Raw genomic sequence first — 24,640 nt, forward strand, 5'->3', positions numbered from 1 at the left:
GCATAAAACTAATGTCACACTGTCTATACGAAAAAATAATAGAAAAAAGATTAAGAGACATAATCGAAATAGGAGAGACTCAGTTTGGCTTTATGCCTGGAAGATCAACAACTGATGCTATCCACGCAATTAGGCAAATGAGTGAAAAATACAGGGAAAAGAACAAAAAGCTACACATGGTCTTTCTCGATCTAGAAAAGGCCTTCGATAGAAAGAAAACTTATCTGGTGGGCGCTACGCCATAAAAAGGTTCCCGAAAAATATATAAGAATAATACAGGATATGTATATGGGCCATACAACAATGGTCCGTAGCACAACAGGTACTTCAGCAGGCTTCACAATAGCCGAAGGAGTTCATCAAGGGTCGGCTCTCAGCCCACTTCTCTTCATTACAGTAATAGATGTATTAACACAGTCTATACCTCAAACACGTGGAATATGATATTTGCAGATGATATTGTGATACTTGCCGAATCCAAGGAGAAAGAAAAATTAGTGAGTTGGATAAATATCCTAGAAAAGCACGGACTAAAAGTAAATAGAGAAAAGACGAAATATATGGTGATAGGAGGAGATGAAACAGAGAGTATTGATATAAATGAATGGCAGATATCGGCAACTGAAAGCTGCAAATATTTGGGCTCCACTATACAAACAAACGGCACAATAGATAAAGAGTAAAATTAATCAAGGGTGGTTAAAGTGGAGATCTTTATCTGGAGTGCTATTTGACAAAAGAATCCCACACAAATTAAAAGGAAAAATTAACAGTTCCATAGTACAACCAACTATTCTATATAGTTCGGAAACATGGCCAACCAAAGAATCAGACGAGAGAAGTCTACAAACTATGGAGATGAGAATGCTGGGGATGATTGTTGGGGTAACAAGAGAGGATAAAGTGCGCAGTACAAGAATACTAAGTAGTTTAAAGGTAGTGTCCATTAAGACTAAGTTAATGGTAAACAGACTTAGGTGGTAAAGGCACACAATGAGAAGGCCTATGAACTACATAGGAAATAAGGTTGAGAGTTTGGAAGTGATGGGCAAACGTAAAAGAGGAAGGCCAAAACTTCAATGGGGCCATAAAGTTAGAGCCAATATAAAGAAGTATAAATTAGATAAAAGAGATAGTATGAATAACATAAAGTGGAGAGAGATGTTGAAGGAGCTTACCACCAGAAAAGGTGAAAGCTAAAGAGAAAAAAAAAATTTATACTAAAGCATTTTAATAATAAATAAAATCTATAATGAAATTCTCTAAAATTTAATTAAAATAATTATTTTTAACATTCAATAAGATATATTGAAGTGATCATAAAAAATGGAAGGTTTGGGGGCAATTTTTTTTTTCTTTCTACACTGGATGGATTAATTTACAATTGACTAAACATTGATAAAATTTTTATAATAATGCTTCCAGCCGCTTATTAATCATAAATATGGCCAAATTACTAATATTTTTTCATTTATGCTGGCTAGTGGTTAGACACGAATAAAGCACACCCCCCCCCACCCATGGATGAATCCTGGCTACGCCACTGCAGGACCGTAAAATGATATGATTTTAAAAATCGCCGTGACTAAAAACTAGGAAGGGTGTTAGGAAATATTTTCTTAGCCGGCCAGTATCCAATATATTAAATTGCATCGTTGTTGATAAATAACATGGCGGGTTTATTTGAAAATTAAATAGTTACCTATATTTTCGATTTCCCTTTCAAGCCACTTATTGAATACATCAAATTCTAAAAGCCTGGACCGGTCTAAAAAAATTTAAAAATCTTGACCTTGCCATGTCTGAAAATGCAAATTTTGTATAAAATATCGATAATATTACCTCAATGTGTTAGATTTGGCCTTCAAGTTTTCCCATTTCCCGTTGACATCGTCTAGCTTGCTCTTAAGTTGCATGGATTCCTCATGATTTTTAAAAAGGGTGGGGTCTCCCAAAATTTTCTTTCCATTTTCGTTGAGAATGTTGTAACCAACTCTGTGACTTTCGAGATCTCTTTGAAATTCCTATTTTAAATATACATGATTATTTTTTAAATATAATTTTAAGTTAGACTTTAAAAAAAAAGTAAAATATAGAATTTTGTGGACAAATACAAAACCCTCAAAAATATTATTGAATAATTTATATAGTATATTTTAGGTACTGGAGAGATGATTGGATTTAGAACTAGTCCATAGTGAAACATCAAATATAATTTGTATGCCGAATATAAGAGAGTAAGTGCCAGAAGCGACAGAACTATGGTAAAAATTTCCAGATTTTAGCGATGTTTAAAAAAAAATCGAAGTTTTATATCGAATATATTTAGTTTAGATATAAATTTTCGCAAATTCTTTTTGTCCTTAGTGTAAAAAAAAAATATGTACGAAAGGAAATAGAACATAAAGGACATATTGAATCGATTTAGATAAAAAGAAAGAAAAATTCGTTTCGTATTTTAAATAATGACCGTATTTTTTATATAAAAATATATATTATATAAAAAAAATTTTTTAAAATAATTTAAGAATATAAATATTTATGACAAAAGACTTCATTAAAAAAAAATATGAAGAAAAGGTTTGCTTTTTTTTAAAAAAAAAAAGAAGATTTACTTAAAAATTAACAAGAACTTAAGAGGAGCAAACAATCTCGATTTCACTATATTGATTTTTCGATAGGCGCTTAAAAACCGCACAATAAAAAGTTTTTTTTTCAATGTTAAATCGGTGCTCGAACGTTTTCTTTACTTTTCAGATATTTTTTTACACATGGTAAATTATTTTTTTGTTTTGTAAAAAAAAAAAAAAAATTAAACCTTCAAAAAATAAAGAAGAAACCTTATTTTAAAGATTTGATTATTCAGTTGTTGTGATTGACAAAAAAAAATTCTTTTGACAAATGGTTATAAATGATGTTTTCCAGAGTTTGAAATTCTTTTCAAAATAAATAAAAAATCTAACAAAGAATTTTGTGATTTTTATGCAAAGCACACATTTTTTTAAAAACGAATCTGATCTTCTTGAATATTTTCTGTTGCTCGGCAATTTTTTCAAAACTCTGAACTAAGGTAGGAATAATTAATTTATAAAAACAAGCCATTATGTATGATTTATAAATACGAATCGAAATAATGAAATTGCAACAGCTCTTTACGTATATTTCAAAAAGTAGTTTAGTTGTGATGAATTAGCTATGATTTGGCAAATCGCAAAACGTACGGTAAAATAAAATAGCGGCCGGGCTAAAAAAATCAATTATATCAATTGTTGGATTTTGTTAAAAAATCCAATCCTAACGATCTAGGTAAAATAATTAAAGGTATAAAATTTTTTATTAAGGCTGTATATAAAATATCAAAAAAAAAATCGAAAACTTTTGAAACTTTATCTAAAAAAATAAAAATATGTCCAAATATAATTTTAGAAAATTTAACAAAATGATTTCATTAAAATTTCAAAACTTTCTGAAAGTTCTAAAACTATTAGAATTTTTTTATAAAAGATTTTAAACATAGCCTATAATTATATATCTTTTTAAAGGTTAAATCATCCTCCAATATATAAACGATAGATGAATAAAAGATTTCGAAAATTTATTATTATTTTTAAAGTTTCTGAATAAAAAAATAAACTATTTTAAAAATAAAATCAATATTGATTATCGGTAAAATAAAAATCCTGCATTATTATTTTTTCTTTCTGTTATAACAATCGAACGAGGCCATATAAATATCTTCTCATTAAGGTGACATGTGGTTAACGATAACAATTAATACTATATATTTTTTAAAATCGATTAAAATGAATATTAATAAATTGTCAAAAATTTTTTATATCTTTTGCAACTATCATATGATCTGTCACTATTATTATACCTAAAGCTATGACCAAAATCTTTATAAAAATTTTAAACAATTTTAAAATTTTCGAAAGTTTTTAAATTTTAAATAAAATCATAAGTTAAATTTTTGAAATTTTTTAGAATTCTATTTTGGACATGTTTTTATTTATTTATTATTTTAAGAAAAAGTTTATTTCTATTTTTTCGAGTTTTAAAGTTTGTGAATCGAATTTTTGATATGTTGGACGCAGCTTAACAAGAAACGAAATAAATTATTAAGTAGGGGAAATTGATTTTTAGACGATGTTTAAACCTCTATAGTTATTATAGATAAGCAACGTCATAAATAGATCACCTATATATTACAGATCTATAAATTATCGCAATTTTTAGTTAATTTTTGAATTTTACGCATTATTTATTATTTTTTTTACAGATTTGAGCGGAATGGTTCTATGGGGCGGAGGCGAGAATGTAGTTTCCTCGAATACTCCTTTATAGGAAGGCGTAGCTGTTCTTAGCTGCTCATAACTTTTGGAAGGTAGGCTGGGCGTATGATGGTTTTGATAAAAAGAATTTTTCCTTCTTTTGTAACAATCGGCGTGTGATAGACGATTCAATCTTTGGCGGTCCAAAAAGCATATGACATCTTTCCCATCGTAGTGCGGTCCAGGACTTATCAAACCCTGATGAATGACAGTCCTCTCGAGTATATTGGAAGTCGTCTGTATATCAAAACCGTGTCGGTTTATTCTGCGAGATAGTGGGCTAGATAAATTAGATTGAGAATTATCGCTAACTCTATAACCTCTGCTAATAGGATTGAGTGAAGATTTATGAGTGAATTTACCAATATCGTAGCCATAATTATTATAACTATCTAAATTGTCAGCTTGAAAAGCTTCGGTTAAATAATCGACCGGTGGAGACGGGGGAATGTAATGCGCTTTAACGGCTATGGGAGGCTGATCAAAATAATAGTAGAAACAATGACACCGTTGGCAAGGATGATTTTCCAGCAAAGCAAAGCTATAATTCTGACTACGAGCCGTGATGTCTTGAAGGGAATGGTTCATAAAATTTTGGTATTTTATGAATTCTTGTCAAAAATGGAATATATGCCACTAGACAAGTGCAAAAGGATTTACGAAATATGTTTTTTTATAACGTTTTTTAAAGAAAAATATTATATTGCGAATAGGTAACACCAAAAAAAGCATCCTCTTTTTAAATACAAGTAAAGAGATTGTGTTAAAGTGTCAGCTACACTAAAACATTTAAAATTTTATACAAATTTAAACATTTTTTATTAAAAAAAATATGTTAACTATAAATGTAAATAATATTTTTTAATAATATTAAATATTGGAATTTTTTTTTAAAGAATAACATTAATTTTGCGATAAAAGGTATAGCCTTATTGGAAAAGAAGAAAAAAAAATGCATAGATCACATATTTTTTTTAAAAATTATCGATAATTTTTATTAATTTTATAATTAAATGTGAAGAGACGAAGAGTTAATTCCCTCTTCCTTCTTTACTAATTAATAATTTTGTATAAAATTAGATTTTTTTATTATATATAAAAGGATATTGATATTATTTTTAAAAAAATTTAAAATAGAAAAATATGAAACTTAAATTTGTTATAAATAAAAAAAACTATTGAACAGAAAAAAATAGGAAAATTGTTACACAATGAAATGACAATATTAATAATAATATAAAATTTTTAGTAATAATGTATTCAATTAATTTAATGGCTATTATTAAATATATTTTTTTAAAAAATAAATAATATAAAACAGCTAATTTAAATCTAATAAAATCTCCACGATATATACTATTAACAAAGAGAAATTAATTGAAATAGAGTACATCGCGTTTTTATAAGCATCAAGGAAGGAGGGGGGGGGGGCTTTTGAATTAAACAGAAAAACTATTTCTGTTTTTTTATTTTTAATTAAAATTTGATGGAATACACTAAGGATTTTTATGTTTAATTTTTATTGATCAGTACTATTAAAAAAATATTATAAGCTTAATCAAAAGTTAATCAACTGGCATTGTTATTTGCTAATTTCAAATTTTTAGATTTCATACTTTATTAGTTAAAAAATTTTTTTTAAAAAAATACAAAAAATTGCCATTAATTTAAATCGGAGGGATGGAGAGAATTAAAATAAAATTAGACGATATAATGAATAGAACGAGATGATTTCAAAAAAAAAACGTTTAGTGGAATGATGTACAAAATGGAAAAGACTGATTTTAATTATGATTCGGCCTCGTGCCATCGATTTTTTAAATATAATTTCGAAGGCAGGCTATAATTTCCTAAGTTCTAAATAATTAGATGTGTAAAAGTTGGTTAAGATATTGTAACGTCCAAACCAAATCGATTTTCAATAAATAGTCTTCGGTCCGGGTTTATAAAAATATTACGGTTTTTTTCACCTAATTATATAAAAAAATATGGCGGAGATTCGGCCTAAACCGAAAAACAATACATAAACAGTTTTAAATCTGTATTTGTTCGACGAAATGAAAGGAATAATAAACGGATGGAGTTGTCAATCTTAATGACCAACAATTTATAGAAACAGAACTTTGGAACTAAGTTACCTTTTATCACTTTATTATTATTCATCATACAATAAACAAGGGTGTTGATAAACATTATTTTCAAAATTAGCGTTAAAAAAGTGGCCAGCTATTAGCTATTACATTTTAAAATTAGCTTTAGCTACTTTATAAAAAAAAATACAAATTTGAACATTGGGCAATTATTGCATAAAATGAGAAGAAGAAAAATAAAGGTTTTTTTTATTTTACATTTTAATAACAAAATGAATTTTATATTTTTATCCCCAAGTCTTGAGCGTTAATCACTAAACTCACAAAATATAAGTTTATTTAACTTGGTTAAATAACCGTTTAACCAGCACTTGATAGTAGCGGTCTTTTTAATTCATTATATTTATAAAATAAGGAAAGTCATGAAATATGTTTATGGTGCTATTATATTAGTATCATTCTTGTCAAAAAAATCATCCAGAGAAGTGATTTTATTTATGGTTACAAATTTATGGTTACAAACAATTTATTGTTTTGATTTAATTTAAAAGTATAGAATAGTTGCAAAGCTATTTTTCAAAAAAGAGAAAAATTAGAGCAAAATATAGAAAAAAGTCTCAAAAAAATTTTCACATTTTATTAGTCATTTTTATTTCCCCTATTTTTTTTGAATAAATTTGTAATTCAAAATTGAAATAATTTTTTTTGTATAGATAGTAGACTAATTTTTTGAATCATTTGATCAAAATGATCCATATTTTTGTAAAATGCTAATAAATATAGATATAACCTTGACGTTATCTCTAATAATAAAACAGTGTCTTCGATTGATTTCGTATATTTACTTTTTTATTTATTTCTTCCTTCCTTCCGTTCTTATTCACAATTCTATTAAATTTTAACAAAATGATAAAAAGGAATGAATTTAAAGACTTAACCCTTCATAGTCCAGGAGGAAAAAAAATAACGCAAATGACAAGATGGGATTCATAATAATCCCAAATTAAGTATGCTATCTTTCAGAATCCATTTACAAATTTTAAACATATATTGATTATACTTTAGTTATTGTAAGTATTACTACAACCTTTTTAAGTTAATATAATATATAATATATTAATTAGGGCATGGAACGGAACCTTGAGTAAATTTATGGAACGGAATCGGATCTTATCTATTTCTATGATTAAAAATATAAAAAATTATAATCCATTTAACAATGAATATCTTAAGTTCTTTTTATTTTCTTTTTTTTAAAAATAATAATAAATAATCATATTAAAGTATACAATAGTAGAAAAGTAATAACAATTAGCAAACAAGTGGTAGATTAAAAAATTAAAAAGAGGGGAAACATTTTTATCAAATTTAAAAATTAACTGTTTTTTTTCTATAAAAATAATTTTCTTCTTATTAAATAAAACTTTAAATTAGTGTTGTTAAAAGGCTAGTTTTAAGCCGATTTTTAAAACGGCTAATTCAATATTTTAGCCAGAAAAATATTACCTAAGCCTCGAGATTCCGCCAATTGATGTCTGGACCTTTGTGCCATCCAGCGGCGTAGCTACGGGGGTGGTTTTAGGGTTTGGACCCCTCCCAGAGCAAAATTTTTTTTAAGATTATACGTTCAAAAGACTTAAAAGTTACTTTATATCAAATAAATACCATGATTATTTATATTTTTCTAGTTTTGATGTTCGTGGAAGGATAATATATTACTATTGAAATTATTCTGGATAGTATTATTATAAAATCATCGAGATAATCTACTAAATTATAATAATATATTATTGATGCATTAACAATATTTATTATATTATATCGAAGATATTGTTATGATTTTTAAGATAAACCCGACCGAAGGCCGGGCAAAAGGGCCGAAGGCCCGTTAAAGGGGGTCTGGGGGCGAAGCTACCAGTCTTATATATGTATAGACCCCCTCTAAGGAAAATTCCTAGCTACGCCACTGGTGCCATCTATGAGCAAAATTTTCAGGCTTGCGTAATATTCTGGATAAAATATGGAGTTGCCGTTTTTAAAAATCGGCTCAAATCGAGCCGTTTAACAACACTATTTTAAATGAACAATTTTAATTTTCATAATAATAAAAAAAAATCATCCACAGCATAGCTAGGTAAGTGTTGACGACACTCAAATTTATACTAACTCCATAAAGAACCAATATAACTGATAATTTTTTAGAAAATATATTATTGCTTCGATGCATGTAGTTTGATTCGTTTAATGATTAAATAAAGATTAATTAAAATGAGTAAATTTAAAAAATAATTTTTCTAGGAACGATCGATCCGAAAGCTAAAACAAAGAACGCAAAAATGCCCTTGTTCCGGGTCCTTGATATTAATACCAAAAAAAACAAATGAATATATTTTTAATTTTTGGAAGGATTAATTACCTTCCAAAAATTAAAAATACTTGAAGAATGATTAGGCGAGGTTTATGGTCACCCCAATCACCTTTCAATTTTAATCGATACCAATGACCGATACCAACAAATAATTATCCCATAAATTTAAGAAAAAATTAGCCTATATTTAACCACGAATTAATATTTTTAAAAATTGATCTGTTAATTTCTAAATCTATAAGAAGATCGGGGGGGGGGGGGGTGTTAATTTGCCTTCCCATTTCTTTTAAAACAATTTTTTATTTCTTTCTTTTCCACCCTCTCCTCACCAAAACGATTGTGTGTTATTTATGTCATCGCGTAAATTTTTTAAAATTATTTTTATTCCTGCCATCCTATTTTCCAAAAATATCTAATCCTTTCTGAATATCATATATCTATATTAAGAGATTTCAAATTGAAAAATTATATCCTTAAAAATGGAATCATTCATAGTATCACTTGGTTTATAGAACATTAATTCTCCAATTTTGGTCGGAATTGAGTTAGGGGAAAAACCTTTATCCCCGACCGTTTTATATTAAAATTAATCACTTTCGAAAATCAATACCATAGTAGTGGAGATACAATATTATAACATACAATCGATGCATCGACGTTAATAAAAGATGATAAATTTATCTAATTTACCCATATTGGAAATATTTGGCATCTATTTAAACATAATTCATCATCCTGACTAACAAGATTTTTCAAACAATAGAAAGAAAATCATTCCGGACACACGTCAAATTAAATGAGTGTTGCATATTATATGTAAAATTTTTACCTTAATCTGATCAAGCCACACGTTTAAGTGCTCTTCGTCTCGATCCTTTAAAACGTTGTCTATTTCCGTACTCATGACATCTAAAGCCGATGTTTCGGTCAGGAGAGATACATCGAAATCAGAAAGCTGTTTACTAAACTGCCTAATATCTGTAGGAGTAAAAGGTTCAGAGCTGAGGAGACCTCTGTATATTGATTTAAAAAGATATGGTATAAAGTATTTTTAATTATTTTTAGAAAATTTATCTGTATATACATATATGTGTAGTAAGTAATTCAAAACATTAACTGAATGGCCGGGGCCAATAAGCATAACGTTGAAATAAAATGTTATGAAACGTATAAAGTGTTGAAAATTTATTAGATAATAATTTGGTTGGTTAAATAAATAAATTCAAAATATATTCTTGTTTAGCAAAAGAATTTAGAAAATTTTATTAAATGTTAAATGCAAAATTAAATATGAAATAAAAATCATATTCATATTTAAAAACTTCGGAGAGGGATGAAGAGGAACCAGGTACCAAAGTTTATGAATTTCGTTGTGCTTGGCTTTCAGGTTAGAAGTGTCATCATCAGTGTAATCAGTTATCATTTTTTTAGCTAGCGTGTCTAGATCCTTGTTTAGTTTTCCATATGTGGGCACCTTTTTCATGAGGTATTCCTTTAAAATAATAAACAAAAATAAAGATTTTTTTAAAAAAAGCACGATTCAAAGGTCTGCAAAAGATACCCATTTAAAAGGTAGGACATGGGTTTTTATTATGGTTTTTAGGCTCAGGATTTATATTTCCCGCCAGATTTTTAGTATTCTAACTTCAATTCCATCAAATCATGAGGTTTGGGCATGTCGAGCGAAACATGATTGGGTAAAGAGATGCATGCTGTTGGAAGCAATGGGATGATGGCCCCTCGAGGAAGATCCAAAACGGAATAAAAGTGATAAAGGATAATATGAAAAAATGGACATATTGATGCTCAGCAAAGTAAAAAATGGAGAAGGAAATCTTGGCTTTCCCAGGTGAACCTGGAAAACCGCTATTAAACAGAGAAGATATCAATTAATCAGCTAGAAAATCGTATAATGAAACGTATATTCATTTACTGCTCATATTTTCAATTTTTCTTTAAATTTTTTTTATAAATAATCAAAACTATTTTTTTAAAAAAAAGAAATTTTAAAAATTCTAGATCACGCTGTGAAATTATAAAAAATAAAATTCAACGAGCCAAAAAAAACCTAGGATCAATTTTTATAAAATTGAACATGTCAAAAACATCAAAGCAACTTTATATGATGAATATTATAATAAATTTAGTAAAATCATGGAATATCGTTAACTTATGTTTTGTTGAAATATAGATAATAAATATAATGGCATTATCCAAAATATCAAGTATCGAAGAGTATGATGATTATTTTATTTATTAGTAATTAAATTTATAAAGTTGAGATTTTATAACAAATTTTTGATTAATACAAGAACTAACTATAGGAGATCTTTAAGGATATAATTCTGATCTTAAATCAATTTCGACAAAAATAATTGGAAACAGAATTCTATAAATAATCAATGGACGAATTAATTGGATGATATTTTATAATTCCTATTTTACTTTTTTTTACATAATATTAAAAAACTTACATGATTTCTAATAAATTCCTGTTCGGTTATATGATTTTTGTCCTTAACATCTATAAGTTCTCTCAACACCGTCCCATTAATATCTATCCATTGGTTCAATTCAGCGTAATCCTTGAGATATTGATCACAATCAGTCGACATTTGATTTAGGCTTCGAATTTTTCTCTTTATACCATTTAACAACTCTTGGCATTTATCATCTGCTTCTTTGGCTTTTTAAGTGATGTAAAAAAAATATCACATTGATTTTTGTAAGAAAATTACAAAAATTCGAAGCAAGTAGTATTTAATGTTATTATTTATAAATAGTACTAACCTCATAACTCCTCCAGTAGCATCTGTGCTACATGAGAAAAATGATAATATTTGAAATGGATAATGAATATAAATGTTTAATGTTTCTTCAAATGTAATTATTTTACCATTTAATTTTACTTGCAAAAATTGTTGCTATTCAATATAAAAGATACACATAAATAAATGTAAATTATTAAAATTTAAATAATTATTTAATTTTATATCAATTTAATTATATTTTTTCATTAATTTTAAGAAAGGGTTAATCTCAATAAATAGTGAATTTATACATTATTTACAAATTGCTAATTTTTTTATTTTTTGAATTAATAAATAGGTGTGACACTCAGTTAGTTATAAGGAAATCATATATCCTTAGATTTTATATTCACTCATCAACCATTTCTAAGCATTGACAAAGATCTGGTGGGTTATATAGAGTGGCTGGATGTAACTATCCTACAGGGTTGAATTATATATCATGGGAACTAAAGATATAATGCTATTAGACTAATTTATATATGGTGGAAAAAAATGATTGAAACAGCTTATCCGATTCCTGAAAATTTAAATATTGTTATCAAAAATAGGCGATATTCTTCCGTTAAATATAGGTGTTTTTTTAATTGGTATTTGACATCAGAGCCCCCTCTTATAAATTATACTTGCTTAAAACATTTATTTTGATTCACTTCTAGTAGGAAACGAAAGTGCGAAATTCACATCATCCCTTGTATTAACAAAATAATTTGACAATCGTCAAATTTACATTGCTTTAACTAGGTATGGAAATGAACTTCGAGGGAAATACATAAGTCGGTCAAAAGAAATAAAATTACTATCCATTTGTAGTCTCTAATGTTGTTAAAAGGCCTGCTTTTGGTCGATTTTTAAAAATGGCCGGATTAAGATTTTAGCTAAAATAATATTATCTAAGCCTGGAAATTTTGCTCACAGATGGAAGATCTATTTGCCAATCTCGAGGTTTACATAATATAACTTTGGCTAAAATTTTAATTAGGCCGTTTAAAAGTCAACCCTAATAGGGTCGGTCGTTTAACAACACTAGTCTCTACGCTACATATTATACTAATAAAGTAATCACTTGAAAAAAAAATTGTTAAATCGGTGGATTATTCCTAGGAGTGAGGAATTAATAAATATTGACATTTGGGTTGGGTCGGATGTTTTTACAAATTCGGTTACGATGTGTTAATAGGTATCTGGGAATTTGATGATATATCACCTAAAAATAATAGACCTATTTTCAACTACTTTAATTATTCTTTTTTCAAATTATTAATGAGTTAGTATATTTGTATTATAAGCAAGAGTAGATTAAAATGGTAGCCTTCAACTTTAAACAAGATGAGACTGAGATAGGATACCCTAGGTTTTTAAAAACCCCAGTTCGGGTCGATTTTTAAAAACGACCTGATTAAGATTTTTACCAAAATAATATTATGTAAACCTTAAGATTTGGCAAATAGAGGTCCAAACCTTTCAGCTATCTATGAGCAAAAATCTTCAGGCTTATATAATATTATTTTAACTAAAATCTTAATCGGGTGGTTTTAAAAATCACCCCAAATCGGGCATTTTACAATATTGGGATATCCATCATTTCAATTATAAAAAAAATTTTCCTTAAAATTTAATTACCTTGCATATTGTCATAGCCAGCTTGATTAAGCATTTTATTATTTTCTAATTTAGTAATGTGATCAATGTGATTTTTCAAATTGTTAACTTCGTTGCTAAATTTCTAATAGAAAAAAAGGAAAATAAAAAGATTTAGGTATATACTTTTTTAAAAATATATTAAATGGGGTTTCATTCAAAAATTTATGTATTATTTCAAGCACCAAAACTTAACCTCATTTTTTTTACCCTTCTAAAGGATTAAATTATCTAGTATCATACCCAATGCATCAAATCAATTTATTTAAATTATAAAGGTCCTGACCGTTAAATCCGATATTTCTTTATTGATTTCATATGGATTTATAACGTCCACGATTCTCGAAGATAAGAAATTTTCGATGGTGTTCAATTTATCTGTTATCTCGTAAAGGTCCTGTTGAACTTTGGGCCATTTAGCTTGGACATTCGGTTCAGAGTCTTTCGTATATATATAAAGCTTACATTAGGTGAGTATATGTATATAAATTTTTTAACGGAAGAATGAATGGCTAGATTATAAAAGCTAGAAGATAAAGTTCACCTAAATGGAGGCGAAAATATTTTCTTCATATGTAGGATTGGAATTGAACTTCAAAAGCAAACAGAAAATTTAGAGTTGATTTTTAATTTTAAACAAAAAAAAACTTCCATTTTTCCAAAAAATTCCAAATAAATATAAGCAAAATCATAAATTAATATAATGGTTTATATGTCTCATAAAGGCAGCATAAGAAAAGTCATAATTTAAACTAATGAAATGTACATCCCACTACCATAATTTTTTTTTTCAAATTAAAGTTTTCATTGTTTTGAACCTAAAATAAGTTGGCCCGTAACCGTTTTCCTAATGTTTAGGGGTTCTATCCCTTTCAAAAAGTCCCAATCGTTGTTAATGGCCTTGACGTTGTCTATGATACCTTTCGGAACTGAAAATTCATCAGAATCGTAGAGGGAATTATAACGTGAACCTGTAAATTTAAGTTGACAACATGTACAAAATCCTAAGTTATTCATAAAATAAAATTTGACGCCTTATATCTCGTTTATAACAACCGCTAAAATAGTGCTACATCGCGTCGCTCACAAAAAAATACATGATAAATTATAGAACTGCTATTGTTTGCCCATGAATTATGCATCGCTTAACTATTATCGCGATAACTATAAACGAGATGTTATGCTTAATGTTATTATACCTTCTTTGAAAGGTTATAGAAATGGTTTATCCAATATTTTTTATAAGGTTTTTTCTTTCAAGAATGATCTTGATTAAATCCGAATAAAAGATTGTTACTGTACATGTATACAATGTAATCTTATTTATAATAGATCTATAATATTTTTAAAAAATCATGAGCCAACAGAAGTAATTACGAAAAAAAGTGGGATTAGTTACATTTTTAACATCAGATTATTAATAATTTATATTATAGCTTCATAAGCCAAGCTGCCCTGTGACTCATAGGCTCTCATATTATATTTTCTAGCGGGCCTGGGCCGGGCCTAGATGTGTGAAAAAAATTAATGGGCTTGAACCTAAAATTTTTTTATTTTAATTTTAGCTTCCTTAAAACAGTTGCTAATTTAAAAAATATTGCAATTTTTTTCTTCTAATAATAATAAATTTAAGTATTGTAAACAAAATGATTGCCTAAATACACTTATGTATTGTTTATTTTTATTAAAATAAATTTTTGGATATCCGCATGTATCGGGCCTGGTAAAAATTTTGAACTTATAATAGGACTGGGAATTTTTTTTTTAATAGTATATATGGGCCGAACCGGGCCTAAAAATATTTTACTATGGGACTGGGCCTGGTTTGATAAAAAAAAATTAAGGCCCATGAAGATCTCTGATCTATATAGTATAATATGATAAAAAAATTAGCATAAAATATTGTGTATACCTTCATTTAAAAGTTGAATGAACGTGTAGTTAAGTTGATCATAATCTTGGGTATGCTCCTCGAGCTTAGCATGGAGATTCTGGGTTAATTTAAATTTTATTACTTATAAATAATAAGGAATGCCTAAATAGTATAATAATGTAAAGATTAGTTAAAAAATACTTGTTATAGATCAATTGCAAATTTGACAAGCTTTTATAAAGAAAAACTTCCTAAAATCAAAATATAATTTGATAAGCCCTTTTTTTAAAGCGCGTTACTGAGTAAGATATTTACAGAAAAAAGTATACATATTTTTTTTCAACTTAATTATTTTTAAATTAGATTTAGATAGTTTTCGAAAATAGATCTGAATAATCCTTTTTCTTGTAGGAAGAGCTAATATCTCATTTATAAAAATCGGTTTAATTTGATGTTTATTATGATCACTTACGTTTATATCATCTTCTTTCAAACGGGGTAGATTTTTTTCCGTATTTTTCCTGGTTGAGCTAAGCCACGAACCTAGATCATCTATTTGTTGGTTGAAATGGAACAACCTGTGATAACTGTCTTCAGTTTCTTTGCGTTTGTTATCGAACTCAGAAGAAATCTAACAAGAAAAAATCATAATTTTAATATCCTACAGTTATATACAACAATCATATTCTGATAATCTGCGTTCTATGCATTGCACAGTTGCATTACTGGACAAACACATCTAAATAACGAGTGATAGCCAGACTATTATAAAATGCATTAATAGCTCTAATTAGGAATTTTAATTTCAAAAATATAATATATATTACAGCATAATATTTTTCTTTGGCTTGGGATATCAATTGACCTATGCGATCAGCCTTTTCGGGAGATAGATCGGCCGTCGATTTAAGTTCGTTCAAAGATTTTTCCGCTTCTTTTAAAACATTTAACTTTGCCGGGAATTGAGCCCCTTCTTTCTAAATTCGAAGTAATAGATAATATTAATAATTGTTTTCGATTAATATTAATTAAAAAAACTCATTTACTCGAAAACATGTAGCATTTTTACTTACTTTATTTTATCTTTTCCGTTTTTAAAAAAAAAGAAAAGATTTTTTCAACACCATATAAAATTTGGCAAGAGTCCTAAAATGATCTCTCACTTTTTTATATAAATAACATAAGGTACAAAGTTTTCTTTTAGACTATTTAAATGAATAAATACTTTGATAATTTATATCCATTGCTTCTGCCATAAATAATATTCAAAGTATCAACGACTCAATCTAGTTCACTTAGTCATAAGACCTGCAAAATTCATTTTTAAGCCCGAGCCCGCCTGAAACCTGATGGCAAAAAATTAAGATTTAAGCATGGCTTGGCCCAGTACGGCCTGAATTAAAAAAAAGATTCAGGGAAAAAATTTCAACCCTTATATTATATACCATTTTTATGTTATGCAATAAATTTTAATATTCAGTAATAACCCCTGATAATTTAATTATATTTATCTATTTTATTCTATATATTACAAAATATGACATGTTTTTCAAAGCTTTTCTGATTCTGATATTCAATCAATCGAAAAAAAGGAAGAAAATATAGCGTTAAAATTTTTCGAGTCAAGGGACAGGTTATATTTTATTAATATTCTCCCTATTAAATGGATCCTACATGACTATGGTCACAATAAGAATATTGCCAATATATAGTTTTTTTGATTTGTTTGGTCGATGTTTTTAAAATAAAATAAAAATAGGGTAAACTAGTGACAAAAATTTGTAATGGTAAAGATCTTTAATGGAAATAAACCTTAAAGGTAGTAATGGAAATCCTCAAAGCCGACTCGTTTAGAAAGGGTACCCTTTCTTCAGTTAAATTCTCACATTTTCTCAACCATATCGCTAGGGATTGAAGTTTATTGACCAAATCAATGGCTTCAGCTGGCTCGGAATCGGATTTTGAAGTGGGAGTTGTTTGGAGCACAGACTTGTATACAGGTGTCATTTGGTCAATTCTAAAAATTTAGAAGATAAAATATTTTATAATTTTTTTTAAATTAATAAAAGTTATAAGCTTCTATTTGCAGACATTTTTTTACGAAAAATTTTGCTCTTTCCAAAATTAAATGTAGATATTAGTTGAATTACTTCATTAATTTAATACCTGTTTTTGTAAGTATCGTTCAAAATTTTCCAGTCGGTTTTAAGCTTACTCATTGAATCCTCAATTTGATGGGTTATGCTGGGGTCATCAAGTTTGTATAAAATTTCGTTCTTGTGATTTTCGGATCCTTCTATACCAGGGGATATGGCATCGATCGTTTCTTTGATGCTCTAAAAAAATTGGCAGGTAAAAAATACATATAAATTAGAACTTTGAACAAACCGCTTCAACCGAAGTTGGTCGGTTGGATAAACATTTTCTCGGGCTAGGATCATGATTTCAAATTCTATTTTGTCTAAGCTTCGACAAAATTTTTAATGATTTTGTTTACCTAATGTTTTTTATGAATATTATTTTCAAAAATAACCCAAAATTGTTTATATACCTCGGCATTTATAATTTCTCCGATTAAACAGTCTAACAAAAAAAATATATGAATCAGATCGGAATATAAAATACAATTTCGAATAGGATCATGGCAAAAAAAAATTGGATTGATTGAACAAAAAATTTATTGTTTCTCGGATTGGGTATGATCTAAAAAAATAGGTCCAATGCAGGACTCTAATATAAATTAGCGATTCACGGGTAAATAGTTATCAAAATAAAAAGAGAAAGAATATATAAAAAAAAAATAAGAAATTGGCATACATAAGCAGTTGGAGAAAGGATAAAAAAAGTGTCAGCATACCTAAATTTATTAAGTATGAATAGATAAAGAGAATTCTGAGAAGGCTTAAATTTACCCACAAAAAAACGACTTAGGCAACTGGCTAGAAGCTTAGGTCGATCATGCCTAGAATACCAAACAAGAAAATATATATTAGACCCCTATACGAACAAATACAGCTTGACAGAAGTTGTAGTAAAGGTTTATATGAAAAAATTTTAATCGGAAGATATGCTATTTCAATTTCAAGCATCTTTTAAATTATGTTATCGTCAAAATGTAAACTTTATCAAGGATACAAACCGAATTTTATTTTTCGAATAATTTTATCATAATAAAATGTTATATTTAAAAAAATTATAAGACCATATTCGAATTGTGGAAGTAATTTAAACATAATAATTAAGAGTGGAAATATTCGGACTAGCTGATTTCTTCGACTTAACCTTGAGGTTTAATCCTAAGAAATCAGCGAAAATCTCGAAGTTTAGCCGATTTAGCAATACTAACTAGTAATATGAATAAATTATTAGCCATATTTAATCCAAAGTTCATAGAAACAAATTGTAACTAGCTCACCATAAGTCTTTCTCGCCTCTTTGGTTCCACCTCAGTCATATCCTTCTGTTCTATATTTTTCCCATTTTGGTCAAGATCATCGTCAAACAAAACCGGATCTTTCAGCTTGGCGATCATTTTGGCCAACATATCCTGAATGTTCCCGATTTCCCATAAAAATTCGTAAGGCTCGTCACTGTATTCAAGTCGATCTAATTTACTTTTCTCTGTGCCACTACTAGCAGAAGGATGAGGAAGCTTTTGAGATGCTTGAGTCAATAATCCTTGTTGAAGTTTAGGAGCTGATTGCGAGGGAAACGGTGAATCAACAGTTTTTTGAAGTGAGGTAGGAGAAGATGGAGGCGTTTTAGGGTAATGGCGCGAATCTACGCGAACTTGAGGGCTTAAAGGAGGAAAAATTATATAAATCAATTTTGGTCCGAAAAAGCGAATTCATAGAAATGAGTATTTATTAAAAAACAAATCATAACCCTGAAATAGAGTATTTATTTATTATCAGATTTATTAAAGTAAAATTTTATATTAGAGTATCTTGCTATATATCAGTGTAAAAATAAAAATAATCAATCCTTTTTATATTTCAATTAAACAAAATAATTATCAAAATTCCTCAGTTATAATTGAAATTTTACTATATATTATTGTTTGTTTGCAACAAGAAAAAGATTTGAAAATATCTAAGGAGTCACATTAAGCTTGTGTTGTTACTGGCTCGATTTCGCCGATTTTTAAAAAGGTTAACTCACGATTTTAACCAAAAGTAAGTTACCCATTAGAGATTTTGCCCAAATGTGGCGTATGGGCATCTATTGAAGCTATTTCAAAACTTAGGTATTATTTTGGAGTCATTTAACAACACTGCATTCAGCCATTAACATTGCCCTAAATGAGATGATTAAGTTGTGAAGAATTAAAATAAACAAAATAGACTTAAACATTCGTGAAAGTTCGTTGATTTTTTATAGGACTTTGGTTCACAGATAGAAGGTAAATAAAAAGCAATCTAAATATCAGATCGGTATAGGCAACCAGATCGGTTTTATAGTCATATGGGAAAGTATGATCGGATGGGTGAAAAATTTGTGGTGGGGCACAGCACTAATCATAAAAAAAAGGATCATTTTTAAGAGATGAAATCGTAAAAAGTTTAATTACACTTTTCTGGTCTTTTTATTTCGGTGATTCAATTTTTCGATTTTATCCAATAATTCCTTGGCTAACGGATTGAGCTCTGTTTTCGTAAATACTTTGCTGTCTTGTTTCAAATCGTCTAAATGTTTTAAGTCTTGCATCGTCCCCTACAAATAAATTAATAACAGTGTAAAAAACCCAAAAAAGTGAATTAACTAATCTCTAATATATAATGGATTTTTTATGAATCTGGGCCCGTTTTCAAACTTCTTGTAAATCTGAACCCATTTTTAGAAATATTTTGGGCTCGGAAATTTCCCTTAAAATAAAAATAATAACCTGCTCATGTTCGATTACAGAATCCTTGCTCTCTTCCAAATGTTTTCTAGTGTTTTGAGCATCTTGAACAAAAGATTTCCATTTATCGTTGAGCCCTTGGTATTCTTGTATCTTGTTAATCGCTTTTGATTGAATCTCGTTATCCCACTTGTGTTTTAGCTGATCGTATTCTCGCGATAAAACATCGTCCTTTTTTTCTTCGACTTTTGACCCGAATTTTAATTTATCCTTCAGTTTGTCAATGTAAGTTTCCGTATCTTGATACTCTTTGTTCAAAGCCTTTGAAGAAATAAAAAATTATTTTTAGGAAGAAAGTTACAGTTGTTTGGTATATTTCAATTATCTTATTTAATATTTTTTTTCTCTCGTTTATTTAATTGTATACTAAATTAAAGTTTGCAGTGTTACAGAGTTTATTTAATACGAATGCCCTAAATAGGGGTAACTAAAAAATTATAATGCATGTACGATTTACATTTATTTTTATCTACCACTAGGTAAATAGTGATATGCAGCCCAATTTTTGTTAAAAAAAATTTCCGGCCCTATCCGTGCTTAAAATCGGCCGGGTCAGCAGGTTTCTAATAGAAATAAAAAAAAATGGGACATAATAAACGGTAATATTTAAACATGTATTCTCTTGTCCAAAACATTTTTCAATTCCTTGTCAGATGCTGGCGTAGTCAAAGGTAATTGCGTTTGATGATGAGAAGGTTCCAGCAATTGATTAAGATCGTTCACCTTAGCTATGACGAAAGATATATCCGGTGTCTCAGTTTTTGTCTCGCGTAAATGCGCAGTTTGTGGCAGAGTCTCAATTTTATCCCTTTTGTCGTGAAGTGATGGTTGAGGTACGAGAATCATCGGACTGTAATTTACTAAGGATTCGAGTTTTTGCTTAAAATAATTATAAATATATTATAATAAAATATTATATTTCATTTTAGTCTTCCAGTTTAAGCAAATAACCATTACAAATAAATTCTCACGGTAGTTTTGATGATTAGTAAAAGGTTGTAAGTTCTAATAGTTTAAATATTAATTTCAATTATTTTTTAAAAACACACGTGTCATCTGATTAAACGCTAATATTTAAGCTTAATTTTTGATAACGCATTTGGAGAGGAGAACCCCTCTCCCTAAAAGATAAGTGATCTCCTAATTTTGACCAAGTGAATATATTCCAAATTTAATTTTCGTTAGTTATTTGTCTATTACTAAAAATTATTAATGCTAATGTTTCTTACTAATCTTTCACCAAACCAAACATTTAATCTTTATATATTTTTACTCTCTTTATTTATAGCTTTCTTCTTTTACAAAAATAATTGAAATTTTTTTAAAAATATAAATCTAAAACCTCCAATTTGGGCAACAATTCGTCCAATTGTTTTTTGCAGCTAGCTAATTCGCTAAGGGTTATCATTCTAAAGTTGTCGCTTTTGTCGACTAAGCTTGAGCCCAGAACCTGTGCATTCGATAGAGTAGACCGTATGCCCGGAGCCTCGTTCTTAAGATCGCTTAAAGTTTTCTTTATTTTCGATTATAAAATAGGAGTTTAATAAAGCGCTAGGTGAAGTGTAATTTCAGGGTTTTTTCTGTAAATACCCGCATATCCTTTCAATATACGAAAAGCAAATAATAGAAATTCAATAATTTAGTTAAAGGATACTATTTTAGAAATTTATTCTAATTTCAAAAATGGGGTGTTAAAAACTAAAACACTATATACTTAATGATTAGTGTTGTTAAAGGGCCTGATTTAAATTGATTTTTAAAAACGGCAGATTAAGATTTCAGCCAAAATATTATTATATAAACATGGAGATTTTGCTCATAGATGGCAGAAAGTTTTGGACCTCTATTTTACAAATCTGCCTAAAATCTTTATCTGACCGTTATTAAAAATCGACTCAAATCCGTTTAACAAAAGTAATGATTGAGTCCGATCTGACATTAGCGATATTAAGTTGTTATTGGCCAATAATCGATCTGATAATATTTTTAAGAATGAATGGGGCCTCTCGAAATTCCAGTATTATCCCAGATCAAATCATAAATACTAATAATTATGCGATACTTAATAATATACAATTATTGTTTTAATCTTACCATATATCTATAAAATACGAATAAACCACAACTCTATTTTTATGAATGAGATCATCTACAATTCATCACACGATATTATCAAAAAAATAATTAATTATTTTATACGCGAATCCTATTTCCCCATTTTCTACCAATTTTTTTTTTTAAAATAATAAAGTTTAAAAGTATCAATTACAAATATAAAAAACACATGATTTCTTTTTTAAATAAAAGTGACACTAGAAATTTATATGTATTTACTTGTGTTGTGATATTAAAAATATGTTATTTTTTCAAAAAAAAAATTTTTTATCTTTTTTTTTTTACATATTTACCGGATAATCGAATCCCAATGCAATCAATAAAAAAATCTCTTGATTTTATCGAAAATCATTAAAGTTAAATATATATTTTTTTAAAAAATAGGTTGAATAATCTTTGGGATATTCGTGGATGATATTTCCCTTCCATTTTTGTTATCATTTAATAATTTTTAATGAAAAAAATGGGGAAGAAGAAAGATGGGGAAGGGGGGGGGGTTGTTATTTTATAAATATTATTAATAAAAATAACTTTTCAAAATCAAAAATTAAATCTTTTTTTTATTGAGAACATTTATGAAATCAAATAATCAACGTATTTTACATTATTCCCAGGAGAAACAAGGAAAGATAATCAATTTATAAATGGGAGAGAAGTTGAGTTTTTTTAATAAGAAAAATAAATAAAATTTTAAAGATGGTGGGCCTATTTATAAAGTCTAAGCACATAATAAATAAATTTATAGCTGGGATCAACTCAAATAAAATAAATCATTTACTAAATATGGTTAGGTTAACTACATAAAAAAACATATTATTAAATATCGGCTCATATCCTATATGGCTCAACTAAAGGGGAAATTCCTTGTAATCTCTTAAACTATATAAATCCATTGAAAATTATTAAACATGAAGTTAATGCTGCTAAACAGCTCAACCAATTTTAAAAATGGCTTACTCAATTATTCAGAAAATATAATGCAAGCCTAAAGTTTTTGCGCATAGATGGCACAAAGGTTTGAACTATTCGTGAAATCTCAAGGTTTAGACAATATTTTTGTGGTTAAAATGAGTTATCCTTTTTTTAAAATCGGCTCAAATCTTAACAACATTACATGAAGTTTACCAAGAGTGATAATTAAATTATTTAAGGATGAAAAAATTGTTGGGGAAATTTTCTATACGAATTTTGTTGCAAATTTTCAAGCACAATCGTTTCAAAAATATTATATGTTCGATTGAAAATTATACAATATTCAAACATATACTGTTTTTTTTAAATTATTGTTTCATATGTTTTTTTACATTCCTTATATTATTAAAAATATTTCAAAATAATGATATTTTATTAAATATTTGGGAAAATATAAAAGTATAAATTAGAAATCTGTAAATCCCAGCCCGTATTCGGCCTGAATGGGCTTTTGGACGGGATTATTATTTTTAAAAAAATAATTTGGGCTGAGTAGGGGGACCTAATATTTTTTTTTTAATTTGGCTGGGCTTAAATTTGGGTCGGGATTTTTGGGACAAATAAAAAAATATATTTGTTTGAGATCGGGTCAGGCAAATTTTTTAGAAATTTCGGGCCTGGTTTGTTAAATTAGGCTCGATGCAGATCACTAGTTTAAATTATAAATAAATTGTTGAAAAATTTAAATGATAAAATTTAAATGGGAAAAATAGGAAAAGGAATGAATATAAAGGATTTAATTTGTACTAATTAAAAGCTGTTATTTATTTCTCAATATTCTTTTAGGAATTATAATTATTTTTTATAAAAAATCTAAAAAAAAATTGTCAGTATTTTATTATTTACCAGTATAAATAATCAAGTCAATACCGGTTCCAGATAAAATTTTCAATAAATATCTTTTTTTGTCAATATTTTAATAAACTTGCCGGTAAATATATCTTTTCTGGCACTTTATCTGCATTTATTTATTTTATGCTTTAAAACTTTTATTAAATAGTGATGTGTTTTGGGATAAGGAATCCATGGGAATTCGGTATCTCAATTTTAAATTTACTGAGAGCGATTTTTAATTTTTAAAAGACCTGATTTAATTCGAGCATGACAAAAACCTACCCCTATAAATTTTCGCCATAAACCTTTGCAAATTAAATTAAAATGAAACATTTATATAAATTAAGAGTAGTCAAAAAGTACAAGGGGGTTAAAGTCTGCGTATTCTAGATGTGCTGAAACGCATTTCCAGTCAAATCAAGTTTTAATTGAGAATTTGAATCCTCATGGATTCCATATCCCAATACGACATATAATAATAACATTTAAAAATATATAAAACAAAGGATTACCATTAAAATAAGTATATTATTTAAATTAATTTACCGGTAAAATAAATTCATTAGTACAATTAATTATTATAACTAAATTTTAAGATTTTTTGATATTGGAAATATAAATTTACTATAAATGTCTAATTATTAAAAATTAACCGAGAATCTTGTGTTATTATATTATATTAATCAGAAATCCACATCCCCTC

The 24,640-nt window shown here is 27.8% G+C and overlaps 1 protein-coding gene across 1 annotated transcript in view; it reads right to left on the bottom strand.

The window, feature by feature from the left end:
• LOC135925488 (dystrophin-like) overlaps nt 1-24,640 on the bottom strand; it is an 89,445-nt gene that overhangs the window by 17,245 nt on the left and 47,560 nt on the right. The window contains exons 32-48 of the mRNA XM_065460842.1: nt 21,359-21,529; nt 20,629-20,895; nt 19,999-20,277; nt 19,684-19,826; nt 18,529-18,910; nt 17,280-17,449; nt 16,926-17,130; nt 15,941-16,090; nt 15,586-15,744; nt 15,153-15,231; nt 14,059-14,211; nt 13,527-13,681; nt 13,223-13,325; nt 11,264-11,475; nt 10,112-10,281; nt 9,619-9,802; nt 1,843-2,024 (exon numbers count right to left, since the gene is read on the bottom strand). Of these exons, the coding sequence (XP_065316914.1) occupies nt 1,843-2,024; nt 9,619-9,802; nt 10,112-10,281; nt 11,264-11,475; nt 13,223-13,325; nt 13,527-13,681; nt 14,059-14,211; nt 15,153-15,231; nt 15,586-15,744; nt 15,941-16,090; nt 16,926-17,130; nt 17,280-17,449; nt 18,529-18,910; nt 19,684-19,826; nt 19,999-20,277; nt 20,629-20,895; nt 21,359-21,529 (3,164 nt within the window). The remainder of the gene's footprint in view (nt 1-1,842; nt 2,025-9,618; nt 9,803-10,111; nt 10,282-11,263; nt 11,476-13,222; nt 13,326-13,526; nt 13,682-14,058; nt 14,212-15,152; nt 15,232-15,585; nt 15,745-15,940; nt 16,091-16,925; nt 17,131-17,279; nt 17,450-18,528; nt 18,911-19,683; nt 19,827-19,998; nt 20,278-20,628; nt 20,896-21,358; nt 21,530-24,640) is intronic.

Source organism: Gordionus sp. m RMFG-2023, chromosome 2 (genome assembly GCF_954871325.1).
Source record: "Gordionus sp. m RMFG-2023 chromosome 2, tfGorSpeb1-WG-v2, whole genome shotgun sequence".
Lineage (NCBI taxonomy): Eukaryota > Metazoa > Nematomorpha > Gordioida > Chordodea > Parachordodidae > Gordionus > Gordionus sp. m RMFG-2023.